Source organism: Physeter macrocephalus, chromosome 20 (genome assembly GCF_002837175.3).
Source record: "Physeter macrocephalus isolate SW-GA chromosome 20, ASM283717v5, whole genome shotgun sequence".
Taxonomy (NCBI): Eukaryota; Metazoa; Chordata; class Mammalia; order Artiodactyla; family Physeteridae; genus Physeter; species Physeter macrocephalus.
In genome coordinates, this window is record NC_041233.1 from 72,065,710 (window position 1) to 72,087,994 (window position 22,285).

Genomic DNA, 22,285 nt, shown 5'->3' on the forward strand with positions numbered 1-22,285 from the left:
ATTTTCATCTCTTCAGTTAAATATTTACCATTTTCCTCCAGCATTCCTAGTATTACTTATCTCTCTACCCTTTTACCCTACATATATTAAACCAAAGACCTGATTAAAAAAAATTTTTTTCAATAAAAACTCCAATCAAGAGAAGCTTGCAGGAAGATATGTACAGAAAGAACATGAGATGGCTGTTTTAAAATATAAGAAAATAACATGAACTTCAAGAAAGTTATTATAAAAGTTCTTCTTAAACGCATAAATAAATTTCAGTTATAACTGAAACAGCAAAGCTATTTTTGAAATCTGAAGTCCTCTTATAAGTTCAACCTATATTTTTCTCTCACTAATTCCATCAACTTTAATGTTCTCTCAGACTTGAGAAATTATAAGTTTAAGCAAGGGGTGAGTATCTCTATCTCAGAAAACATACTATTTTCAATTTGAGACATATATCCTAGTTTTAACTTATATTATGGTTTTTTAAATTAGAATATATCTAACCTAAGTTTGGAAGTCATATTAAAAAGCCCATGTTTTTATTGAAGATGTCATTAAATCATTTCATCACAAGAATTTAATCACTGTCTCCAATCTGACCAGCATTTAATATGGTCTAAACACACTGGCTTTACAGAACTAACTTTGAAGTAATTGCATTCAAGGTTGAGGATATCTGTACATACTTTTAAAACTTTTTTCTTTTAATAGCTTTAGACTCCATCAAGATGTACTGACCCTTAAATTTGAGCTAAAATAAAAGCCAACTGTGTTTATAATGATGAAATAAAATGCTGAGTTTTAAATTTGGTAATTTACCACTTGACAGCTTCAGAGTTCAATTAAAAATATATATATATATAAAAGACGTCATATTGGCAGACTTAATTTTCTGATGTTCCATTTTCTGAAAAACTGTAAATATTTAAAGATTGTAACAATTTACATATATGTTGTTTTAATTGGTCAACACTATGGTCCAGTCCTCTTACTAAGTAGTGAAACAATGTTTATTTAAAATCCTGTGCAAAATATTCAATTATTGAAGATGTTTACCTCAAACAGCTGAGAGAGTAATGGATCATTAAAGACTCCACTTAAAAAATGTTTCTTCATAAGGGATATTTTTACTTCAGATTCATGCAAATATGGTGTTTAAAACTGGGTCATATTTCAGTCCAAAAACCAATGCCCCAGACAGACAAATAATTTCCAAGAACAGGAAATCCATAAATGAGATAATAGTTAAACTCCCCCCAATTCAAAATAAATTACATAACTTACTCTGTTTTCCTTCTTTGTTTGTCCTCAAAGATGTCATTGAGATTGATGGCCACCTGCCCTAAAAACTTATCCAGACCCACCAGGGACCTGTGCATAACTACGAGGAAAAGGATGTATTTCTCTGGATTCCCCTGCATTAGCAAACCAGGCAGCTCAAAAGAGGCCTCTTCCTTCCAGACTGGCTCAAGGGTTTTCTCAGCCACAGAGGTGGAATACTTTTCCTTGCCCAGCTGAATTATAGTGTATGTGTCATTGGTGCCACTTTTGCCTTTTGGCTTAAGAGCTTTGGCTTGGAGCACTGTGACCTGCACGTGGGTCGGAAACCACTTTTGGGCTTGCTCGGAAAGCATCATTCTGTCCTTTTTCTCTGCACCGAGTTCACCAGCGCAGGCAGGGCCCCTCCCGCAGGGAGAGCCTGATTCCTTAATCACTGCATCCTAAGGACACTTAACGGAGACAGGCAAACTCACAGCTGCCCGACTTCCCTAGGGCTGATGTCCAAACGCCTTGCTGGGGCAGCCTGGGGGCACAGCTGCTCTGGGGGTCCCCTTTCCTCTGGAGAAGCACAGGGGCCCACCATCACCTGGCCGCGCAGTCCAGGCCTCCGCGCGGAGGCCCGCGCCTCGCGTCCGCACGTCCACGCTCCGCCGGCCCCGGGGACTGGCCCTCGGCGGCGACTGGTGGCTCCCAGGCCTCCGGGCAGGTGAGACCAGGCCGCCAAGGCCCGAACGGAGGGCGGCAGAGGTGGGAGGGCGCCCCCGCCCCAATTCGCAGCCCCGGGATTCCCGCCCGCCTCCTCCGCGCCTCCCGCCCGCCCGGCGCTGGTCCGCGGGCCCGGCTCGGCTCCTCCTCCCGACCCCGGTAATACGAACCGCCGGCGGCTCGTGCGGCCTCGCTCCCTGTTGCAAACCTCTCCCTCCTCCTCCCCCTCGCCTCGGCTCCTCCTCTCGGGCGGGCCTGGGGGCGGGGGCGGGTCGCTGTAGGGTGGAGTGGGAACAGGGGCGGGGGACGCTGCAGCTCCGGCGCGGGAGGACCGCGGGGTGGGCCGCTGGCGGAAGGACGGCGGGCGCGGGGCTCGGCCTAGCCGAGCCGGCGGCTCCTAGCACCAGGCGGGCGGCGGCACTTCCGGGTTGTCCTTCTCCATCTTGATCTCGGGAATGTGACGGGGCGGGGCAGGGCCGGGCGGGGCCCCGGGGTCAAGGGTCAGCACCTCCCCGGTTGCCGTGGTGACCGGGGGCGTGTCGCGCGGGCGCTGAGGCCGTGCGCTAGGCGCCCAGTGCTCGATGTTCCTCGGACAGGTTCGCGCCCGCTTTGGGCCTGGCACCGTGTTGGGCGCTGGGAACGTGGGGACCTGCACGGGCCGGCAGGGGGGCTCTGGGGACAGCGGGAGACTGCTCCGAGAGGAGGCAATCAAGGCCCGGGGCACGCCCGGTCTTGGGAGAGACCCAGTGTCAATCTTTGGAAGCTGTCTTTGCTGTACCGTGGATGCCCAGTGCCTGGCACCGAGCGGGCGTTGCATGAATGGTGGTGAAATAAATCAATCTCTTTAACTGGCTGAAAACATACTTTTCCCCAACCCCTTATCCACTCTTCTCTTTTTGAAACGAGAGAAGGCTTCTAATTGACTGGAATGACATCCCCCACTCAGACGACAGGAGAAAGGGAAGCGGATAAAAGATTCCAAAGCTAACACAGGGGTTAATAAATTAGATCCCGGGAGGCACTGGGCTGGAGTCAGAAGACCTGGTTCTGATCCCACATCTGCCACCATCGAATGTATGACCTTGGTCAAGTCATTTGCCCTCCCTGAGCCTCGTTTTCTTCACAGGTAAAACAGGTCTCCGTAAAGTCTGAGACGCCATCGCCACTCTGTGGGTTTACGCGTCCAAAGGACCCCCTTGGGCACTCACAGTCTGTTAGTCTATCTAACTTCAGAAGCCAAACGCAGAGGTGAAGCTGGTCGTATTTCGGCTAAGTCAACTAAGAAAAGCAAACAGCCTCCCTCACCAAGGGCAACCGACAAGTTCCTTACCTGCCCTGAGGGTAAGTCCTGAGGGACACGAGCGCTGTTGGAATGGGAAGGGACGGTGTTAAGAGAAGAAAATGTGGATGTGTTAATACTGCATTTTTTCTGAAACCAGCCTGATCTAATGGGAAAAGTTTGGGTAATGGCTGATGAGTCAGGAGTCTTGCTTGATGTCCTGACTGCCAGAAATTCAGTACAAAGCTTGTGATGGGCACTTAGCTTCCGGAGACAAGGAACTTAGATTCTGGGAGCCTGGATTTCCTAGTCCATAAATTGTTGATAAAATTGCTACTATAGAGTTGGGAGGGGTATTAAGAGATTATACATATTCATTTCCTGGCATAGTATGGAACATAATTCTAAGTCTCCCTTCCTCCCTCTATTTATTACAAGAGACATTCTATCTTTATTGTATTTATTTCTGTTCATGTCTTATCTTCCCAAGGAAAGTCTAACCTCTTTGGATTGCCTTGTGTATCATGGGTCATCCCTTCACAGTGTTTAGCAGGCAGTAGACACTCAATTATTGAATGCCCTTCTCCCTTTACAAGACTAATTTTGAGAGTAAAACAATATGATAGATGTGCATACACTTTTCCAACTTAAAATGGCTATAAAAGTGTAAGGTATTGTGTTTATTATTTTCAGGCAATGTTTAAAACTTTTCAGTTTGGGGAGAACATTGTGTTCTCCATGTTTTCTCGCTATCCTCATGGATACTAGCTGCAGCACTTAAAACTCTTTAAGAAACAAGGGTCTTTTCATTATTTTTTGAATGGAGGTATGGGAGGGCCCAATGCATTTGTGTCAGAAGAGCAACCATACAGTTGGAAAACCTTAGGGAGAGAGGGGATAATGTTATATATTATTTTAATCTTATGGAAAGAAGATACTCTCCTGACTCTAAAGGACAGCACCACAAACCTCAAAACTACTCAGATTCCAGCACATTCTTTCAGGGACCCACTGACACTTGCTCGCATCTATAGATTTCATTTATTGGAAACCACAGTTTTTTAGTGCTGCTTACACACAGTGGCTGGTGTATGTTCTGCATGAAGTAGGCAGTCTAAAAAGAGACATTAGATTAATTTATCACCAAGATATTCAGGGAACCAAACTACAGATGAATCTTGAATAATCTTGAGCCATCTAGAATGAAAAGACCTGGTTTTAGGTCATTCTGATGAAAGTTTACTATAAAATGTAAAAAAGAGGCAGAATTTTCCATCTCTGAGAGACAGTGTATGAAAAAGCCATGTGTAGAAAACAGAACAAAATCATCATACTGTTAATATTGCACCTGGATCCCAGAGTGGGCAGTTGTCAACCTGAAAGAAAACTATTCTCAGGGATTTTTAAAGGGTGCGTTGGAATAGTCAACAGTGGAATTTCAACCAGGATGTCCAGGGAGAAATAAATTGACACCTGAAACTTACAAAAGCAAGATAAACATCATGAAAAAAACTTAAGTGTAGAATTGTTATAAATTGCATTTTAAGAGTCATCATGGCTCTATTAAAAGTTGTAATTAAATAAGAAATAGGCAACTATAATAGTGAATGTGTGTTTCTAAAGAGCTTAAAATTGTTTGGTAAGCTTTATTAATGATCATAAACTTGTTTACAAGTATCATTTCACCCATCTGAAATATAGCCATCTCTAGGGTGGAAGTTGGCAGCAATAGTTCACAGCAACGCAGTAACAGACTTCAACAAAATTCAGGGAATACTCTAAAAGCAAGAGCTGAACAAATGGAATAACTAACATCTCTCCCTGTTGCACCTAAATTTCTTTTGAGTTTTCCCAAAACTTGGCTAGAGCCAAAATTGTTTAGTTTTACTATCTGGCAAGATCAGAAGTCATGACTTAATATTCTAATCCAAAATAAGAAAATAATATATTTTTGCCCCTGAGAAAGTGAATAAACAAACAAATCAAAATGGACTAAATAGAATCTTGAATTGCATTATAAAAATGTTTTTCTATAAGAAAGTGGTTTTTTTTCTTTTTTGGTTATTTGTATGAAGAGTAAAAACATGTCAGTCGAGTCAAATATATGGTTGGCTCATTGTGAAATATAATGGTAATTATGTAAGATCTGAGATCAAAGTGGTTCTACAAAAATGTTTATTGTCTTACAGTTTAAAGATTCTTTTTACTAATTTAAAAATATACAAGGACCATAATTTAAACAGGGAAAAAAGATTGCATTCATAAGGACAACATACCAGAATTAAAGGAGTCACTTTTTAAATATTATCCTATGACTAATGATATGTCCAGAAATGTTTGGTGTAATTCCAAATATCAAGGGCTTGGAAAAATAACATCTTAAAGGAGGAAAATGCTGAAATTTCTAACTGTTAACAGTACTGTTGCAATGAATAAAAATGATTTGGCCAGAAAGTAAAAATAATCAATATTTATTCTTCAATAGTGGAGAATTCCACAGACGAAAATATTTACTAAATGCCGCACCTCTAATAAAATCCCATAAGGAGACTTATTCTAAACATCATCGTGAGTCTTTCAGTTTTTTTCCCCCTTTGGGCATCAGCATCGTCAAAATTAAGACTTGCAAATCTATTGTAGGACAATTATAGTGCTCTTAGTTTTTAAATAGCCCACATATACATTGCATAACATATACATTATGTACCAGAAATTGTTTTCCAGATGGAGGTTCAGAAACATAGGGCAACAAGAAGCTTTCCCAATGTACCATTACAATCTTCAGACTTCAGATACACACACACACATGCTGCAAATATACATACAACTCAATGTATATAAAATTTATATACATATACAATATGGCAAAACTCAGGGTTATGTTGGAGATACGTACACAGATAAACTCCACATAATCGGTCAAAAAGTAAACTTGGCAAGCCGATTAGAAATTATAATAGCTATTAACTAGTATTGGGGTTTTTTTGGTGATTGTTTTGTTTTTATCACTGATTAATTTGTCTCTGGGATTGGGCAGTGTATGGACACAGTTTGTGATGCAGGAGAAGCAGTGTGGTGTGTAGTTTAAAGTGCTCTAGTCAACAGCCTGTGTCTTAATCCCAGGGCTACGGATTCCTAGCTACATATCTTTAGGGAAGTAATTTCACTTCTTTGGACCTCCATTTATTCATTTGTAAAGTAAGAGTCTATAATAGGAACCACTTAAAGCATTTTCTATCATTTAATAATTTGAAGTAGTACATCCATAATACAAAGAAGCAAATTGCATTATCATTATCTAATTGAATTTGGCCAATATACTAAAGCAGATCCCTTTTTATGTAATTTATTAATGAAGGATTTTCTAATTCAGAAGAAAAAGATCTTCAGAATGAGAGCTCTCTCTCCCAGATGAAAATGATCATCACAGAAAGGAAGTAAATATAACTTATTTATAGACCTTGAATGAGGAAATTGACACTAACAACTCAAGATTTGGAAGAAATTACATAAAGGGGTTTTGAAAAGTATTAAACTTTTCATTTGTAGTAATAAACCTAACTTCTATTCATATTACTTGTAGCTTTTTCAATCTATGAAGGCATGCTGAGAAGGGTAAGAATTTGTGGACCAGAATTCATATTTGTACATAAAAATGTTTTGTATGGATGTTTTTTAATTTCCTCTTCATGGTATCTTACTATTATGTTCTGCAATTTTTGTTTCCTCAACAAAGTCAATACATGTTAATGCACAGAACATGAACTGATTTACTTTAGAACTTTATGGTATTGGGTCAAATGAATAAGCCCAATTTGATCTTTTCTCCTTCCAAAGGATGTTTAAATTGTTTCTAATTTTTCAGTATCATAGACAATGCTGCAGAGATATCCATATATGTCTCCTATGCACATGTGCAGGGAATTTTTTTTTGGTAATCGTGCCTCTTTTTGACAACTGACAATGAAATTATTAGGAGTTTGTGAATGATAGTGTGAAAAACCCATGGGCCTGAGCATCAGAAGACATGAGTTCTAATTCTGGCTCTGCAACTAAGGAGTTGTAGATGTGACAAGTCATAATCTTTCTGTGCCTCTGAGACCCCTTCCACCTCCAGAATTCTCAAAGTTATATATAAAAATAAATAGATAAAATACTGTACACAATATATTACATATATAATAAGCATACAACATAATATATTATAAATTTTACATGTTGTATATAGTATATAATATCTAATAACATATCATATACACATATATAATATGTATAATTTATAATATATTATAATTTAATAAATAGATATATTATAATGTATAATAATGTTATATGTTAATATATATGATTTGTTTCTATGTATACATATATTGTATATATTGATAAACTAAGTTTATATATGTGTACAATTACTGAAAGCAGAGATTATTGCTATGGGAAAAAGATTTTGCAAATACACAGGTATCTGTCTTCAAGTTGTGATTGTCTCACCATCGTGAGTCTTACTAAAATCTTCCAGAACATTGCTACTTTTATGGATTTATATAGAAGTTAACAAGGATGGGATAACTTTATTATTGAAAGAAATGTTTATCAGAGTTACATAAACTTATCATCCTTGTACTTTGTAAACATCTGTTAATATTTTTTCATGACCAGTTAAAATCCAAGATGGAGGATTTTTAAAAACAAATAATAAGGGATTAGAATTACAATATGTCTGGAACTAATATGTATGTTCTTTTGGAGAGCATTAAACTGGTGAGCAGCTTGCAAAACCATTTGATGGGATGTTTTTCTCCCCCTACATAAGATCTAGTGCTCTCTCTCCCTTTCTACTTATTTAATCTATCCAAAACAAAGTAGAGGACTATAAAAGTATTTGTTATATTTTGTGTGTTTGATATAAAGCCTGGGGAAAAGCATTTCATTTTGAGGGCTAGACCCAACTCTTCTTGTTCCAAGGTCAGATTTCTGCTAAGCAGTTTTCAATCAGCCTGAACAATGTTTTAGTCCATCTGAATGTCTGATAATAAAAATAGTTTTGGCTTAGAACCGGGTGCTTATCTTTTACATGGTCTGGATTAGGTCACCTTCTGAGCACTTATAGGTTATGATATAGGGAACGATGATTTCGAAACCATATTATAATCATTTTCTAGTTATTGAAATGATCATTGATGATCTACGTAGCCAAAATTAAGCATTGGACTTAGTTTGGCAAAGTAGACCTAAAAGCAATACTTGCTTCCAAAAAGTGAAGGAATAATGGAAGGAATATTGGACAGAGAGAGGCCATCTGGGTCAACCAACCAACAGTATGTATGACCTTGAGCAACTTAAATTCTTCTTTAGTAAAATAGCAACTTGTACATTTCCTCTGCTTCCAAACTTGGATCTCAGGTTATCCAGAACTACTTCCCAATGGACTCACATCAACAAGCAACTGTGTTTTACCGTGGTTGTTTATCAGGCTTACCCAGGAGGATAAGGTATTTAGATTGTGTAATTTGTGCCTGTAACTGTGCTCTTGTAACCTGAGGTCTTAAGAAAAATTAAGGAAGTTTTTTAAAAAAAACTCCTGTCCAAACTACAAAGTGCATTGTATGAATTTCTAAGCTCAAGTTTTGACTAAATCATCTTTGTAATTTCAAGGGGTTTTGTTTTCCTTTTCTACATACACTTGGACATTGGAAAGGAATGGAGCAAACTAGCTTTGTAAAAATGAAGTCCGGTGCATTAGGCACCTCAGGAATCAAGGGCTTGCAACATTTTCTAAAACAAGACTTTCTCCAAAGCTCCTGGGATACAGGCACTCACTCAGATAGAAACGTTCACTCCACTTTCATTGAGTGCCCATCCCAGGAAAGGTTTTGTCCATTGGGCACTAACCACCAGTGTGACCTCTGGAAAATGATGTAAACTTTCTAAATTTAGGCTTGCTCATCTGCCAAATGGGTTGTTGGGAGGATGAAATGAGGGGTCATGTAAAGTTCAGAGAGGGCCTGGAACATAGGAAGTTCTCAAAAGATGTTCATTGCTATCGGGTTGGTGGTATAATTCCACTTCTCTTTGCAACGGCTTTCCTCATATCTGAAGGCAATGGCTAGCAGCACGGTTGTTCTGGGCTATTCTTCACCAAGGGGTTAAGGGTCTGGAGCTGCAGCAGGTGCTTCTCTAGCTCAGCGGGTGAGAGCCAGCCAGTGGAGACCCTGAGTTTAGTTTCAAGCCAAACCCAATGTCGTTAGACACTTTTTTCCAAATAAAAATAAAAATAACTCCTTAATATTTCAGACCTTCATCTAACATTTAATACTGACTTTTTAAAGTATCATTTTAACAACTTTATTAGACAGATTTTGAGTTTCAGAAAAATAATGAAGACTCACTAAATTATGTACCTTCTATCTCTACAAGTAGCTGAATTAGAAACTTAAGTAATAGATCATATACCAGATAATATTTTAATATACTAGATTTTTACTTAGAATTGTGATGAATTTAAAAACAAGAGTATGACATCCTTTGGTACACCTAGTAACATAAACATTCAGCGACTAATCAGTGTTTTCAAACTCCCATGTACCACTCTAATTTTAAGCGTGTTATCTCTGTACTAATAATAATAGCTAATATTTGCTGATTGCTCACCTTACGCTAAATTCTTTAACATTGCATTCTCATTTAATTTGAAAGAGGTAAAAGCTATAGCCAACACAAACATCACCATTGCCTTTTCCTATCCCATCACAAAGAAGGAGGAAGGTTGTACGGTAGACTGTCCTTTTAGGCATTGCTCACATCAGGATGAGGCAGGAAACTTGGAAACCAAATCCTTCATATCCTTTGAACAACTCTTGTACCTCAATTGGCTTTAAGCATTATCGTAGCATCCTTGACACAATCCCAGAGCCTAACACTGCTTGAGTGAAAGCGTGGAGACAAACAAAAGACAATTGATCTATTTTGCCGCTCATGGCATACTCCCTGGAGCAGCAGCCTGTTCTGTGGTGTTTGGCATCCATAAACTGCAGAGCGATTGTAATGTATTAGTGAACCCTATCCATTGAAAAAAAGTCACTTTTGATATCACTTCATTCTTCTGCTTTCATAGCTCAATGTTGGGAAATTGTTGGGTTTTCATTCAGGAGACCAAGGCTTACATACCACCTCAGCCTACTAATTACATTTATTAGACATTTGCTGGAGAGTAAAACACAATAATGTATGGAAAAACATGCTGTAAACTATAAAGAATTTTACAAATATGAAATTTTATCATAGTTTTTCGTCCTGTATCTCTCACATGCATACCTACTAGCATTCACACTTCTTCTTCTAGCATCAATAGTTGCTTAGAATGATAAGTGTTGGACAGATGTAAAAGAAAGAAAATTCTAGTTTACCATCATTCAAGCTACGTTCAACTCAATCAGATTTATAAGGTAATGAATAAATAACAACTTGAAAGCTACGTAGATAAATATATGTGATGGGTCAAATACACTGTACTTAGACAGACTAAATTTAAATTTATTATGGAATGAGAATCCCAGTGTCCTCTTGGAAAAACACATCTTAGCAAGCTCATGTGGTTGTAAGGTTGATAATACGTTGATAACACCTTACGTGCTTCTCATTCTTAGTTATACCTGGTCCCCTTGTGACTTTCCTCCTAGTTTCAGGCAGCAGCTAGGAAAACCAGACTTACTGCACCAGGGTCCAGTATCAGCTTTGCCATGTCAAAGTAACCAGTAAGGGAAGAGGTAACAAAAGCCAAAGTTTATGCAGTAAACAAAGAATTTTGGAAGAATGCAATTGATGGAATAATTAGACTGGACAAAGATTTTACTGGTCAGGGAGAAGGGAAAAAAATAAGAATACTGTCACAGAACGTCAAGCTTGTTTGATATTTTTTAATGTCTCCATGACATTTCTCTTCCTGCTCTTGTTGAGCATAAGAATTGAGCATATTGTTGATAGAGCCTCCAGACCAAAAGCAGTTATCGCTTGTATCTTGTCTCCTGGGAGGGTCCTTGAAAGTGAGCAAGGTACTAGAGCTCCCCAATCCCTTGCACCACGCTGCCTTGGAGCAGCAACTGTAGCAGTAGAACATCAGGGCAGGGGAACCCTAGGTAGAGAAGATCCAAGGTAACCCCCTGAGCCTCCTGTCATCAGAGAGACACCAGAAAACTTCTGAGAATTTCATCTTCCCCAGAGAGGTTGAAAATGACTAAGAAACCACTGGTAGACTTAAATGATCGTCCAAATCAGGACTGGAAAGGTTTGGAGTACATGGATCCAAGACCAGGAACCGACCATGATGGCACCTACACATATTTCTATACATAAGGAGGTGCTACTGGGAACAGATTCCAACAGCCAAGGATGCACCCTGGCTGGTCCCCTGGGCCTCAAATTCAGTTCAGCCCTTAGAACTTCAGTTCTGTCCCAGGGAGAAAGGTAGGGAGGCAGAAATTATTACCTGAGTTTAAAACTTGAAATTATTAAACTTATCCAGTTATGTTTTCTGGCTGAATTTTGACAGGGATAGAAATGGGAGAATCAAAACAGAGATTAAGTTGAATAATAGGGAAAATAGTTACATTTCTTACCTATCACCCCAGGCTGTGGCCTAAAATACTATACTCACTACAAGGGGTAATACATTATAAGCAAAGTGAAGTGATTGCCAGAGCCCATGGATTTGAGGGGTCCCTCCATGATGTTATAAGATGGTGTTGGATCCCCTTTTCTATCAGCTTATGGTGGTACATTAGGACTAAATGTTAAAATGTATTAGCGTATATAGCAAACACTACAAATGCATTAACCTGAAGCGATGTCTCTAGTGACCTTGGTCCTAAAAATCACCTGCAGTGGATTGGACACCTGACCTCTCAACAGCAAACAGGGAAAAGATGTAGAGCCTTGGTTGATTCCAATGGCAGTTGAAATTGATATTGTGGTGTGGCTTCTTGCAAAGTTAATGCAAATTTTGCATGCATTAATGGAAATATAGTTCATGAAGGTGCTCCAGTATTCTCCTTCACTCTCCTCTCCTGTTGCAGAGGATCACTGATCTGTGCCCCGACCTGAGGACATTTCCTCTGCACGGGTAATGCTTCTCATCCCTTGTCATCTCAAGGTTTTGCGTCTTCCATTCTCCCCTCTCCCTCCTGCATCTCAGCTGTTTTCTTCTCTACTGGATCAAATCTCATCAATATACATATTCTCCAATACTTCTCATATTAAAACAACAATCGCTCATTTGACCTTACATCCCCTCCAGCTACCACCCCACTTTTCTATTTCTTTTCGGAGGAAAACTGCCTGAAAGTCTTGTCGAGATTTGCTCTCTCTTTCTCCCATTTTCTACTGAAAGTGCTCCAATCAGATTTTGTCTTCCCTACTCTACACCTACATGTTGCCAGCGTTAATGGTCAGTCCTCATCTCATTGGGCAGATTAGCAACATTTGATACAGTTAATCACTTAGAGCTTTCTTTCATTCATGAGGTAAAACTGATGTTAGAATTTAGGGAGCAAAGACGTCTTAGAACAACACCAAGGTTCAAAGTGATGGCCTACTCTGTTGTAGTATTGGATGTATTATAGTTTAATGTCATTGTGATATATGATGATTAGTAATGAAAATATAAACCAAGAGCTAGTTTCCTGTACTCAGTGTATTTTTTCAATTATGTTTAAAATATGTTTTATATCCACCCACTGCTTCCACCATGAAAGTTATCAAACAACCTATACTAGGTGCTTCTCTAAAAAGCATGATCACTAAAGAAAACTCTTATTTGGTAGCTCTAACAAGGGACTTGGAGCTTGGACTTCAGGTGTAAATATCTGCATCCTGGGACCTTTCTCTGGTTTGGTGATGTTAAGAGTCTCACAGGCCCAGTTCAACTTTTCTTGAGGCAGGACATATCAGAGTAGCTCTGACTCTATCCCCATGGCTGTGGCTGGATGGAGGGAGAGAGCTGGGACCCCACAGTCTGCAGAGGATTTCGCCTTAATTAGGGACGTGGACAGAACCAATTCTCTCGGACTAGGCTGTTGGTAGGCAACTACGATGAATGACATATAAAACATTAAAACACAGACATTGAAGACTTTTGGTGTGGGTCAAATTTCAGGGTCAAGCTTCATATAGGAACAAAAATGCATTCTACTTCTCAGCTTAAATGAAATAAAGTGTTCACAATCACTAAATGTAAGCTCTTGTAATGTCAATGTTGTATGATCGAAGCCCATATTACTCCGAGTGTTTATTTCTATATTCTATTAGTGTTTGTAGATTTTTTTCTTTCAATTGTTGGACTAATAATGACTGCAAATTATAATTGCTAATATTCTCTAGAGTAGAAAGCTTTCAAATAAACTCCCAGCATTAATACCTATTTAAAAAAAAAACTGAGTTGCATTTGGAATTTCCTGGATTCTTCTGTTTGTCATGCAAATATTCAGCTCTGCTCTTTTTATGATAATATGAAATAAAGTAGTTTCTCATAGTAACATTGTAAATCATTTGCTTTCTATTACATACAGCTGGTTTTATTACTGTAATGATTTTCTGTGAGTGCCTATTGCAGAACGCATAAGATGCAATGTGATATTCCTTTATTCAGAATTTATATGTAATTATTGTTTGCCCAGAAATAATGAGACAATTTGGAAATACAGTAATTTATTGTAATACATTTCTTTTTAATATGTATCTACAATGAGGGGGGAAAAAAATCTAAATTTCTAAAAATGACATGCCATCTCTTTTTGTTGTATAGACTAGAGTTTTCATCTCACTGAAAATTCAGAATCAAAATCAAAAACAGCTGAGGTAGTTACTCGGGTGCCTTCCTTCAGCTTATTCAAAAGAATATAGGATGAACGGTAAGAATTAAGTAAACCACAAATTATTTTGGAGTGTCTGGTTTGCATTATAAATAAATTTTTCACTGCTGGTTGTTTTTTCAAAAATATTGCCTGTATTTTTGATATTCATTCCTGTGATCTAATGTAAACTATGTCCTACCAGTTTAACGTATTGTTTGTTCATGATTACATTTTTTTATTACAGTCATATGCTGTAAATATTTCTCACTCTGCTCTTTTGGCTCTCCCCCAAATAGCAATAGTCTTTAAGACATGTCATGGAAAGTGTTATTAAGAAAACTATCCCCCTTTCATGTTGGCACATACTAATTTCACACCTTGAATAGAGTCTAACCACATCAACAACGACGTATCCATTTTTAAGACATGGAATTAAAGTTTATTTATTAAGAGGCAACAACAACAAAAAGTCAAAAGAGAGCATCACTCTGGCACCACAATTTTTTTCCTTATAGGTCTGGACAAGAATTTTTAAATACTTGATGGTAAATTTGCATTAGTTTGTAGTTTGGTTTGTGAACCTTTTCTTATATACTTGAAAATGGTAAATTTAGATAATAGTCTCATATTTCATTCTTAATTACAAAGGTAGTATCACCGTCACAATGTATCCTGTATAACAGGGAAGAAAGCAGATTTCTAGTTATTGTCTGTAGGCCATATATTTTAGAAGTGTGTGTAATTCTCACTACAATGTTTTGTTTTATTCTCATTCTCTTGGTGGCTCCATATGAAGGAGCAGAAAGTTTATAAGAGGGGGCAGAGCAGGGCAACACTGTACCAAGAAAGGTTTTGTGAGGCAGGTGTGATGGATAGGATTCTCTTCTTTGAAAAGGACATTAGTGATGGAGGGGGCAGCGTGATGCTGGCTGTGCCCAGAGAAAGCCATGGGCACCATCTACACAGGGGCCACCATATTGGTGGACATAGGGACCCAGGGAACCAGCTAGAGCAGCAATATGAGAAAAACCTCTCCACACAACCACCTAGTGACCAGTTACCTTCCTCTTCTCAGGGCTGTGAGTTCTTCAAAGGGGGAAGGGTCATCTCAAGCCATGTCCCCTCCCCCTCTTGCCTCACCCCCACTTAAAAGGTAGGCCAACCCGCCTTGCCCTCCCAGGTCCCTTGAGCCACACATCTGGGGTAAGGTAAGGTTGGGTGAATGCTTTGAAGAAGATGTAAATTGAACTTTATAAACCAGACCAGATCGGTTTGTGTTTTAATTCCAGAGTGGCCAGAATATTATGAGAGCTGCTGAAGGTATTCTGAAGGGATGTGTTGATCGTTAACTTCTTAAAAAGCCACCAGAAAACCAATTGATCAAGCCAGGAGAAGTTTATTAGATCTACTGCAATAAGAGAGAACACCACATTGACAAAGTCTCAGGGCTGCCTCAAAGTGGGGAGTTGGGAAAGGGCCTAAGGGTCTGGGCTGGTGATGCTGGGGCAGGTTTTGAGAGGCAGGAGTAGGGGTCACTGGGTGAGACCTGGCAGTCTGTGACGTAACAGCTTTGGTTAAGTGCAAATCAAGACTCCAGTCTTGCAATGAACCTTGTTGAGCAAGCAGCTAGTCTTGATCAGTAAGCTATTTAGTTGACTCTTGTCTTCCAGAATGGGTTTATGATGTTATCTTCCAAAACAAGTGTTTTCCGGACCAAACTGCCTAGTGATTTTGCTTGATCTAAGTAACGTTTAACATGGGGACCGGACATTTTTCCTGGCGTCAGCACTGCTTATCCCACAGATAAGAAATTACAAGCCTTCCAATGAGAAAGATAGGCTTTCCCAAAACAATGTTTAAAGCAGTGATTGGATAAACATAAAGCCAGTTCATGTTTATACCCCACTTCATTGAGACTTTGAAATAAATCAATTGTACTATATCATTATCCTCAATTGCAATTGGAAACTAACCTTATCCAAGATCACAAAACGAATCAGAGGAAGAGTCTGGATTCAAACCCAGGTCTGCGTAAGAACCCTCTTGCCACCCCACTGACCTGGGTTGCTACGCTCTGACCTTAAAAATCTGTTTTTGTTTTTTTTTTCCCCACTGTACCATACTACCTCCAATGAAAGTAGAGCTAAGCCATTTTTCTTAGCAGAGCTTCAGTACAATTTATTTTTTCCTTTAGTGCTTAAAACAAGAATATGTCCTTGGCAGGACGCGTGTTGGTACTTCATTTCATGCTCTCTTGCACCGTCTGTTATTTCTGTCTTTTCTCTTCAATAACATTGCAAAAAGCTGGAGCTGCTTCTTACACTTCTTTGATATCTTCCAGCACTTAGAGGGTGCTAAGCATAGACTAGGAAAGCAATACTACATTGAATTGAATTGAAATGTTTACCACTCCTTGGGTAATCATATCTCCACTACAGTTTTAGCTACTATTTAAAACACAGTTGCTCTGCCAAATATTTGTTGTAAAGAATAAGCAAATATTTCCCAAAATGTTCAAGCAAGCACATTACCACTGCAAACAGATATTTCACTGGGAAGTTTTTCTCTTACATTCAAAATCTTAAAAAAAAAAAAAAAAAGTCACGGTGCCTCCTCTGCATCAGAAGTAAAGATAAAACTACAGACACATTTGTAAAACAAAGACCAACTGGCATTTCAGCTCCAAAACAGAGGGTGGATTTTCTCCATATGTCAATCAAAGATGGTCATTTCAGCCCCTGGCCGGTGGGACTAATGACAGCAACTCATGAGATGGTGGCGGTTGGTCCCCAAATATGCTGAATAAAACAAAACAAGCAAACAAAACCTCTTATAGGAAGTGGAGTGAGGATGGGAAAATGTGTGTGCGTGTTGCGGGGGTGGGGTACTCGTTTTCCTGAGAACATTCTTCAGAAGCTGTAGCCTTTCAATGCTCCTTAGCTGCCCCTCCTCACCTCCACAGACCACCTGCAGACCTTCTGGCTGACCTTTTGCCCGTTAGGGTTGCCGCAAAGACTCACATCACTTGATTTTTTTACCTGGATTAAAATGCTGGCAGTTGGGGACCCCTATGCGATGTTACTTCCGGAGGGTCCCACAGTCATCTAGGGACAGCCAGAGCTCCAACCATTTTCATGAAAACTAATTGTTTTCCAGAAGATTTTGAACTGTTAAAAGATGAAGGAAACGAGCACAAGGTGGCCAGTGGTCACAGTGCTTTTAGTGGTTTATTTTGAAATTTTGCGAAACAGACATTTTACTGTCAGCATTTTGATGATGATCACTCACTGCTTCTTCTTTGAGGAGGCGGCGAGGTAGTTAGAAGTGGCTCTTAACCACGGGTAATGGATAGTGCATCTGCCCAGTTAAAAACTTCGAAACAAATGGAGCGTGTGCGTTGCAGACTCTAAGAAACCGTTTGTTCTTTTTCCAATGAAGATCAACTAGCAGAGCAGAATGGAAAACCAGGTAATTCTTTTAGATCCCAAAGCTTTGATTTCAAATTACCTAGAAAATGTATGGGTTGCATTTTTGTGGTGGTGTCGAAACTGAAGCAATTTTTGGAGTTATTTAGCAAACAGCTTTAATTATCCATTTTATTAAGTGATCAGACTCAACGACAAACATGCAGGGAATTCAGAAAAAAATCCAGTCTTCCATGAGGATAATTTGCAGCAGAAATGGGCTCTTTTTATCTGACAGGTGAAACATGCTCCCCTGCTTTGGAGAGAAAACACATTAACCCTCCCTCTCCCTACCTCTCATTTCTTCTCTCTGGTTTTTACTTATCTCCACTTTCCCTCTACTTCCAGTGCAAACTCATTGTTTTATTGTTCCTAGTTCAGAATGCTCGGAGTTGTACAGACAAAACATTTCGTTGTTTGATAAAGAAATTGCCATTTTTATACAAGGTCACGTTCAAGTTACTGCCTACAGTGTCATTACAGTTTCTTATATATTTACCTCCTTTGGAGCTTCTCTTTTCAAACTATACCCTTTGAACCAAAAAACAAACTAAAATGACTTGTTCTGGGTGGGCTTTGAGTAAGGGCCTTTTATCATGAAACCCTCCATGAGGCCACATGAATGTCACAATGGCTTTTCAGGTAAGGGGGCTGTGATTGTCTAGATACAGAAGCTCTGCAGAGAAATATTTCTCCAAGCATTTGATGGCTAGGAGGGAACGAATACTTTGATTCTGAAGAATGTCACCTATTCCTCAGCTTTTATCTCTGTTTGGTTTTCGGGGAGTTGGCCGGTTTGATAACAGGTCTCGCCCTTGTCTTGTGACCATACCTTCTGGTACCTGGTCCCTGTGTTCTGCTTCCTCAGTGCCCACTCTCCTTTTGTCTCCTTGTTTTGACCTTGGTTTATTAACCTCATTAACTCGGGCTACACAAACCTCTAGCGGAGGCCAACTGTACCCTTCAGGCACACGGCTGCCCCCTCCCGATGCGGCCGCTGCCGCGAGCCCAGGCCCAGCTAACCGAGAACAGACACTTCCACTTGGTTAGGATCTTCCCTCAGGGAGCCAGAGTTGAGTTCAAGTAGGTTAAAGCATTACATTTGTAAATTTGTAAAGGATCAAGTTGTGAGAAGAAGGGCAATCTTGTTCTTTGAGACTTTATTAGCCAGTAAATGCAATATGATACATTTATAGGAGCGAAGACCCAGATTTTCTGAACTTCACTGAGCCAGAAAGATGTGTTTTATTTCATAGAGTTTATGGAATAACTGCAGCATAGGTATGTTTTTACAAGGCACGACACTGACTTGAGGTAATCATAAAGTAAAAATGGGCAGTGACTACCTTCAGGTCTAAGTATAATTTATATACATATTTACCCAATCAAATGCAAAGACCCCCAACCAGATGTTTTTAATTTTTGCTTTAATTTTTAAGCTCTTTAGTTGCTTTTTCAATGTAAAAGAAGTTGGCTTAACCTTTATAAAAAATGTTGCTTGCAAGCTGGTATAGAATGCATAATAGAATGCACTGACTACGGCAACAAACATTCATATCAGCAAAAAGTGACATGAGGTCATATTAAAAAGTTCCTCACTGTGACAAAATAAATCAGAACACTTTACAGCTTGTTATCATTTTGCTAAGAAAACAGAGCTACTGAACCTTTTAGATGGAAAACCTGAACATAGACAAGAAAGGTTTTACGGATGATACCAAAATTCTAGACCTGTATGTTGACACAGGTCTACTTTAATATTGTTATTTTTGCTATGCATTCTTGTTATTTTTCCATTCTATTCTTGTCATTTCTTGGCTCCTGAAAACTAAATGTTCTGTGAGCAAAAAGCTATAAATTTTAGGACCAGCATGAAGGGCAGTACAAACTGTTTAGGGAAGGCAGAGAGTATAAATAACAGGGATAGAAAATTGTTAGATAAGTAGGTAGATAGGTAGATGTTAGATGACAGATAGATAGATAGATAGATAGATAGGTGATAAATAGATGATGACCCTTAATTTCAAATCTCTTGTTTGTATTTATCATATGCTGGAAAATTAGCTGACTTAGCAAGAAGTTTTCAAGGAAGGACATAAATAAATTTAGATGGTTGGCTTAAAAATATTTATTATTTTTAATTATTGAAGTGTTTTTTCCATTTAGAATGGCAAAAATGTGGTAGCACTTCATTAATTTCTACTCTTGTGCATTCTTAGTGCACATGAGACAAACAAATCAAGTGACACAAAACGAAGCGTGAGAGTCTCTGATCACCCTCCTACTCTTGTGTCCCACTCAAAGGTGGGCGTGGTCAGAGTTGGATGTACATTCTTTCAGTCCTCTTCTATGTGTTTCACACATATATGTACCTATCTATACGTATGTTGTTTATGTACATAAGATCAACACATATATATATATATGTATATAAATTCTTCAGTTTCTTAAGCTCCATATGTCATGGAGCTCTTTTTAGGCAAGTACACATAAGTCAACTTCTTTCTTTTTATTGGCCTCAGAGAATTTCATAGCATGAATCTATCATTATTCAGTTCTCTCTTATAGTACATTGTAGTTATTTCCAGTGTTTTACTGTTACAAAATTCTACGGTGAATATCCCTGTGAATTGCTTTTTTAAAAGTGGGAGTATTTCTTTAAGATAGTTTCCCAGAAATGAAATTGCTGGGTCAAATAGTAAGCCTTTTTAAAACTTTGTAGGTTTTGCTAAACTGCCTTCCAAAAAGCTTATCTTTTCACTAAATGTATGAGTGCCTGTTTTCTCACCTCCTTAAAAGCCTTTGAGATTACACATCTTTTTTTGTTTGTTTTATCTTTTCAATTGTGTGACTGATCATTTATATTTTATTATTGTTTTGATCATTTATTTACTTAATTATAAGTAAACTTAATTGAGCATTTATTTCTTTATTTAATATACAGTTTCTTTGTGAATTGCCTATTCATATTTTGTCCATTTTTCTTTTTTTTAAATTTATCTTCAGTAATTTGTTGAAGGTTTTATGCATTTTGGATTTAATCTTCTCTGTTAAGTTTGTTGCAAGTATTTTCTACTAGTCTTTTTTTCTTTTTTTTTGCTTTGTTTATTTTTGAATGCTGTTGGAGCATGTAAAACTATTGCTAGCACTTAAACATTTCAAGAAATCAGTTAGCTAACATATATATATATATATATATATATATATTCAGTTCCACATTAGTTAAATAATTTTTAAAACCTAAACTTGAATTTTATTTATTATTCTCTGAGTTTGTTAAAAATACCTTTTAAAGTTTTTTCTCTAGACCTTAACTCTTTCCCTATTAAAAACACTGTTCCATATTATCACTTTCAGCTTTTAAATTTTGTCTGTGTAAAAGGATATCAAAATATGAAAGGTTTATTTTAACACCTGTGGCAGACAGACCCTAAGGTGACCCCCAATGAGCCCTGCCTTCTGATGTTCACATCCTTATATAATCTCCTCCCTTTGAGTGTGGGCAGGACCTGTGACTTGCTTTTAACTCTTAGAATATGGCAAGGATGATGGGATGTGACTCCCATTACATCACATTATATGACTTTCTTTCTAGATCTCAGTCTCATGCTGCTCTTGAAGAATTAAGCTGCCATGTTGTGAACTGCCTATGGAGAAGTTCATGTGGCAAGTAGCATGGACAGCCTCTAGGAACTAAGGATGTCAGTCATACAGCACCAAGAAATGAATTCTGTCAACCACCAGAATGAGAATGGAAACAGATTCTTCCCCAGTCGAGTCTCCAGATGGGATCACAACCTAGCTAGTACTTTGACTGTAGCCTTGTTAGACTCTTAGCAGAGCAGCTATGCTACGCCAGACTCCTGAACCACAGAAACTTCAAAATAATAAACATGTATTGCTTTAAGCTGCTATGTTTGTAGTAGTTTGTTACACAGCAATAGGTAGCTAAAATAGCACCCACATTTGAAATACACCAGATATCTTTAGGGAAAAAAAAGTGGTAAGGACTAGAGAATTGAATTATCGGTTCTTTGGCACTATACATAATCATATTAGAAAGCTGTGCCATAAAGTATAATGCTTTATGAAATAGGAAATTATTATGTTTTTCTAGCCCTTATAATGTAGTTTCAAGATTGTATTATTAATGTACTAGAGGAAGCCTAGAAACTAGGGGAAACTGATAGACTAAGTTTTAAAATTCCTGGAAGTATGTTGGATAAAATGCCTAGCATAATTAATGATGAGTCTAACTAGTGGTATTTCACCTATGTAGACATTAAAACAAATACAGCCACCACACTGGAGCTTTTTCAGACTCACAGCTATTTATATGTTTCATGAACAAAGCTGTAACTGACAATAAGAAGTGAGAAAACAAAATCTTCTTTTCAACAGAGGAATTTCTAACTCTCTTCCATCACCAGCCTTCCTCTGCTCCCCCTCCCCAACCCCCTATTTCTCTCATTGATAACTTTCCTGATTTGTCTTTCATTTCACATTTTCCTTTTCTTTCTTTCTTTTTCCCTCCCTTTTGCTCATCATGTATATAAATCCAAATATTGAGATACTGGTTTTTTAAAAAATTTACTAGCTTTAAGGATTCAGCTTTAAAAAATAGAATATCACATAATTGTGTGGTCAAACAATATTTTTTCAGATTCAGCATGTAAAAGAAAAAAGTGTCATTGTTAAACTGCTTAAGGTACAGAGAT

General features: G+C 38.4%; 1 protein-coding gene and 1 long non-coding RNA gene across 4 annotated transcripts in view; one reads left to right on the forward strand and one right to left on the reverse strand.

The window, feature by feature from the left end:
• RAB11FIP2 (RAB11 family interacting protein 2) overlaps positions 1 to 2,119 on the reverse strand; it is a 41,361-nt gene extending 39,242 nt beyond the window's left edge. For 2 of the 3 annotated variants that reach the window (XM_028481315.2, XM_028481316.2), the window contains exon 1: positions 1,276 to 2,119. In XM_028481315.2, the coding sequence (XP_028337116.1) occupies positions 1,276 to 1,628 (353 nt within the window). In that variant the 5' untranslated portion in view covers positions 1,629 to 2,119. The remainder of the gene's footprint in view (positions 1 to 1,275) is intronic. The other variant, XM_007111121.4, reaches the window with a different exon arrangement.
• On the forward strand, positions 1,892 to 21,450 carry LOC114484518 (uncharacterized). Its single transcript, XR_003677551.1, has 4 exons — positions 1,892 to 1,978; positions 3,104 to 3,318; positions 14,055 to 14,160; positions 21,163 to 21,450. It is a non-coding gene; the product is annotated as an uncharacterized lncRNA (long non-coding RNA).
• Positions 21,451 to 22,285: the final 835 nt, after the last annotated feature.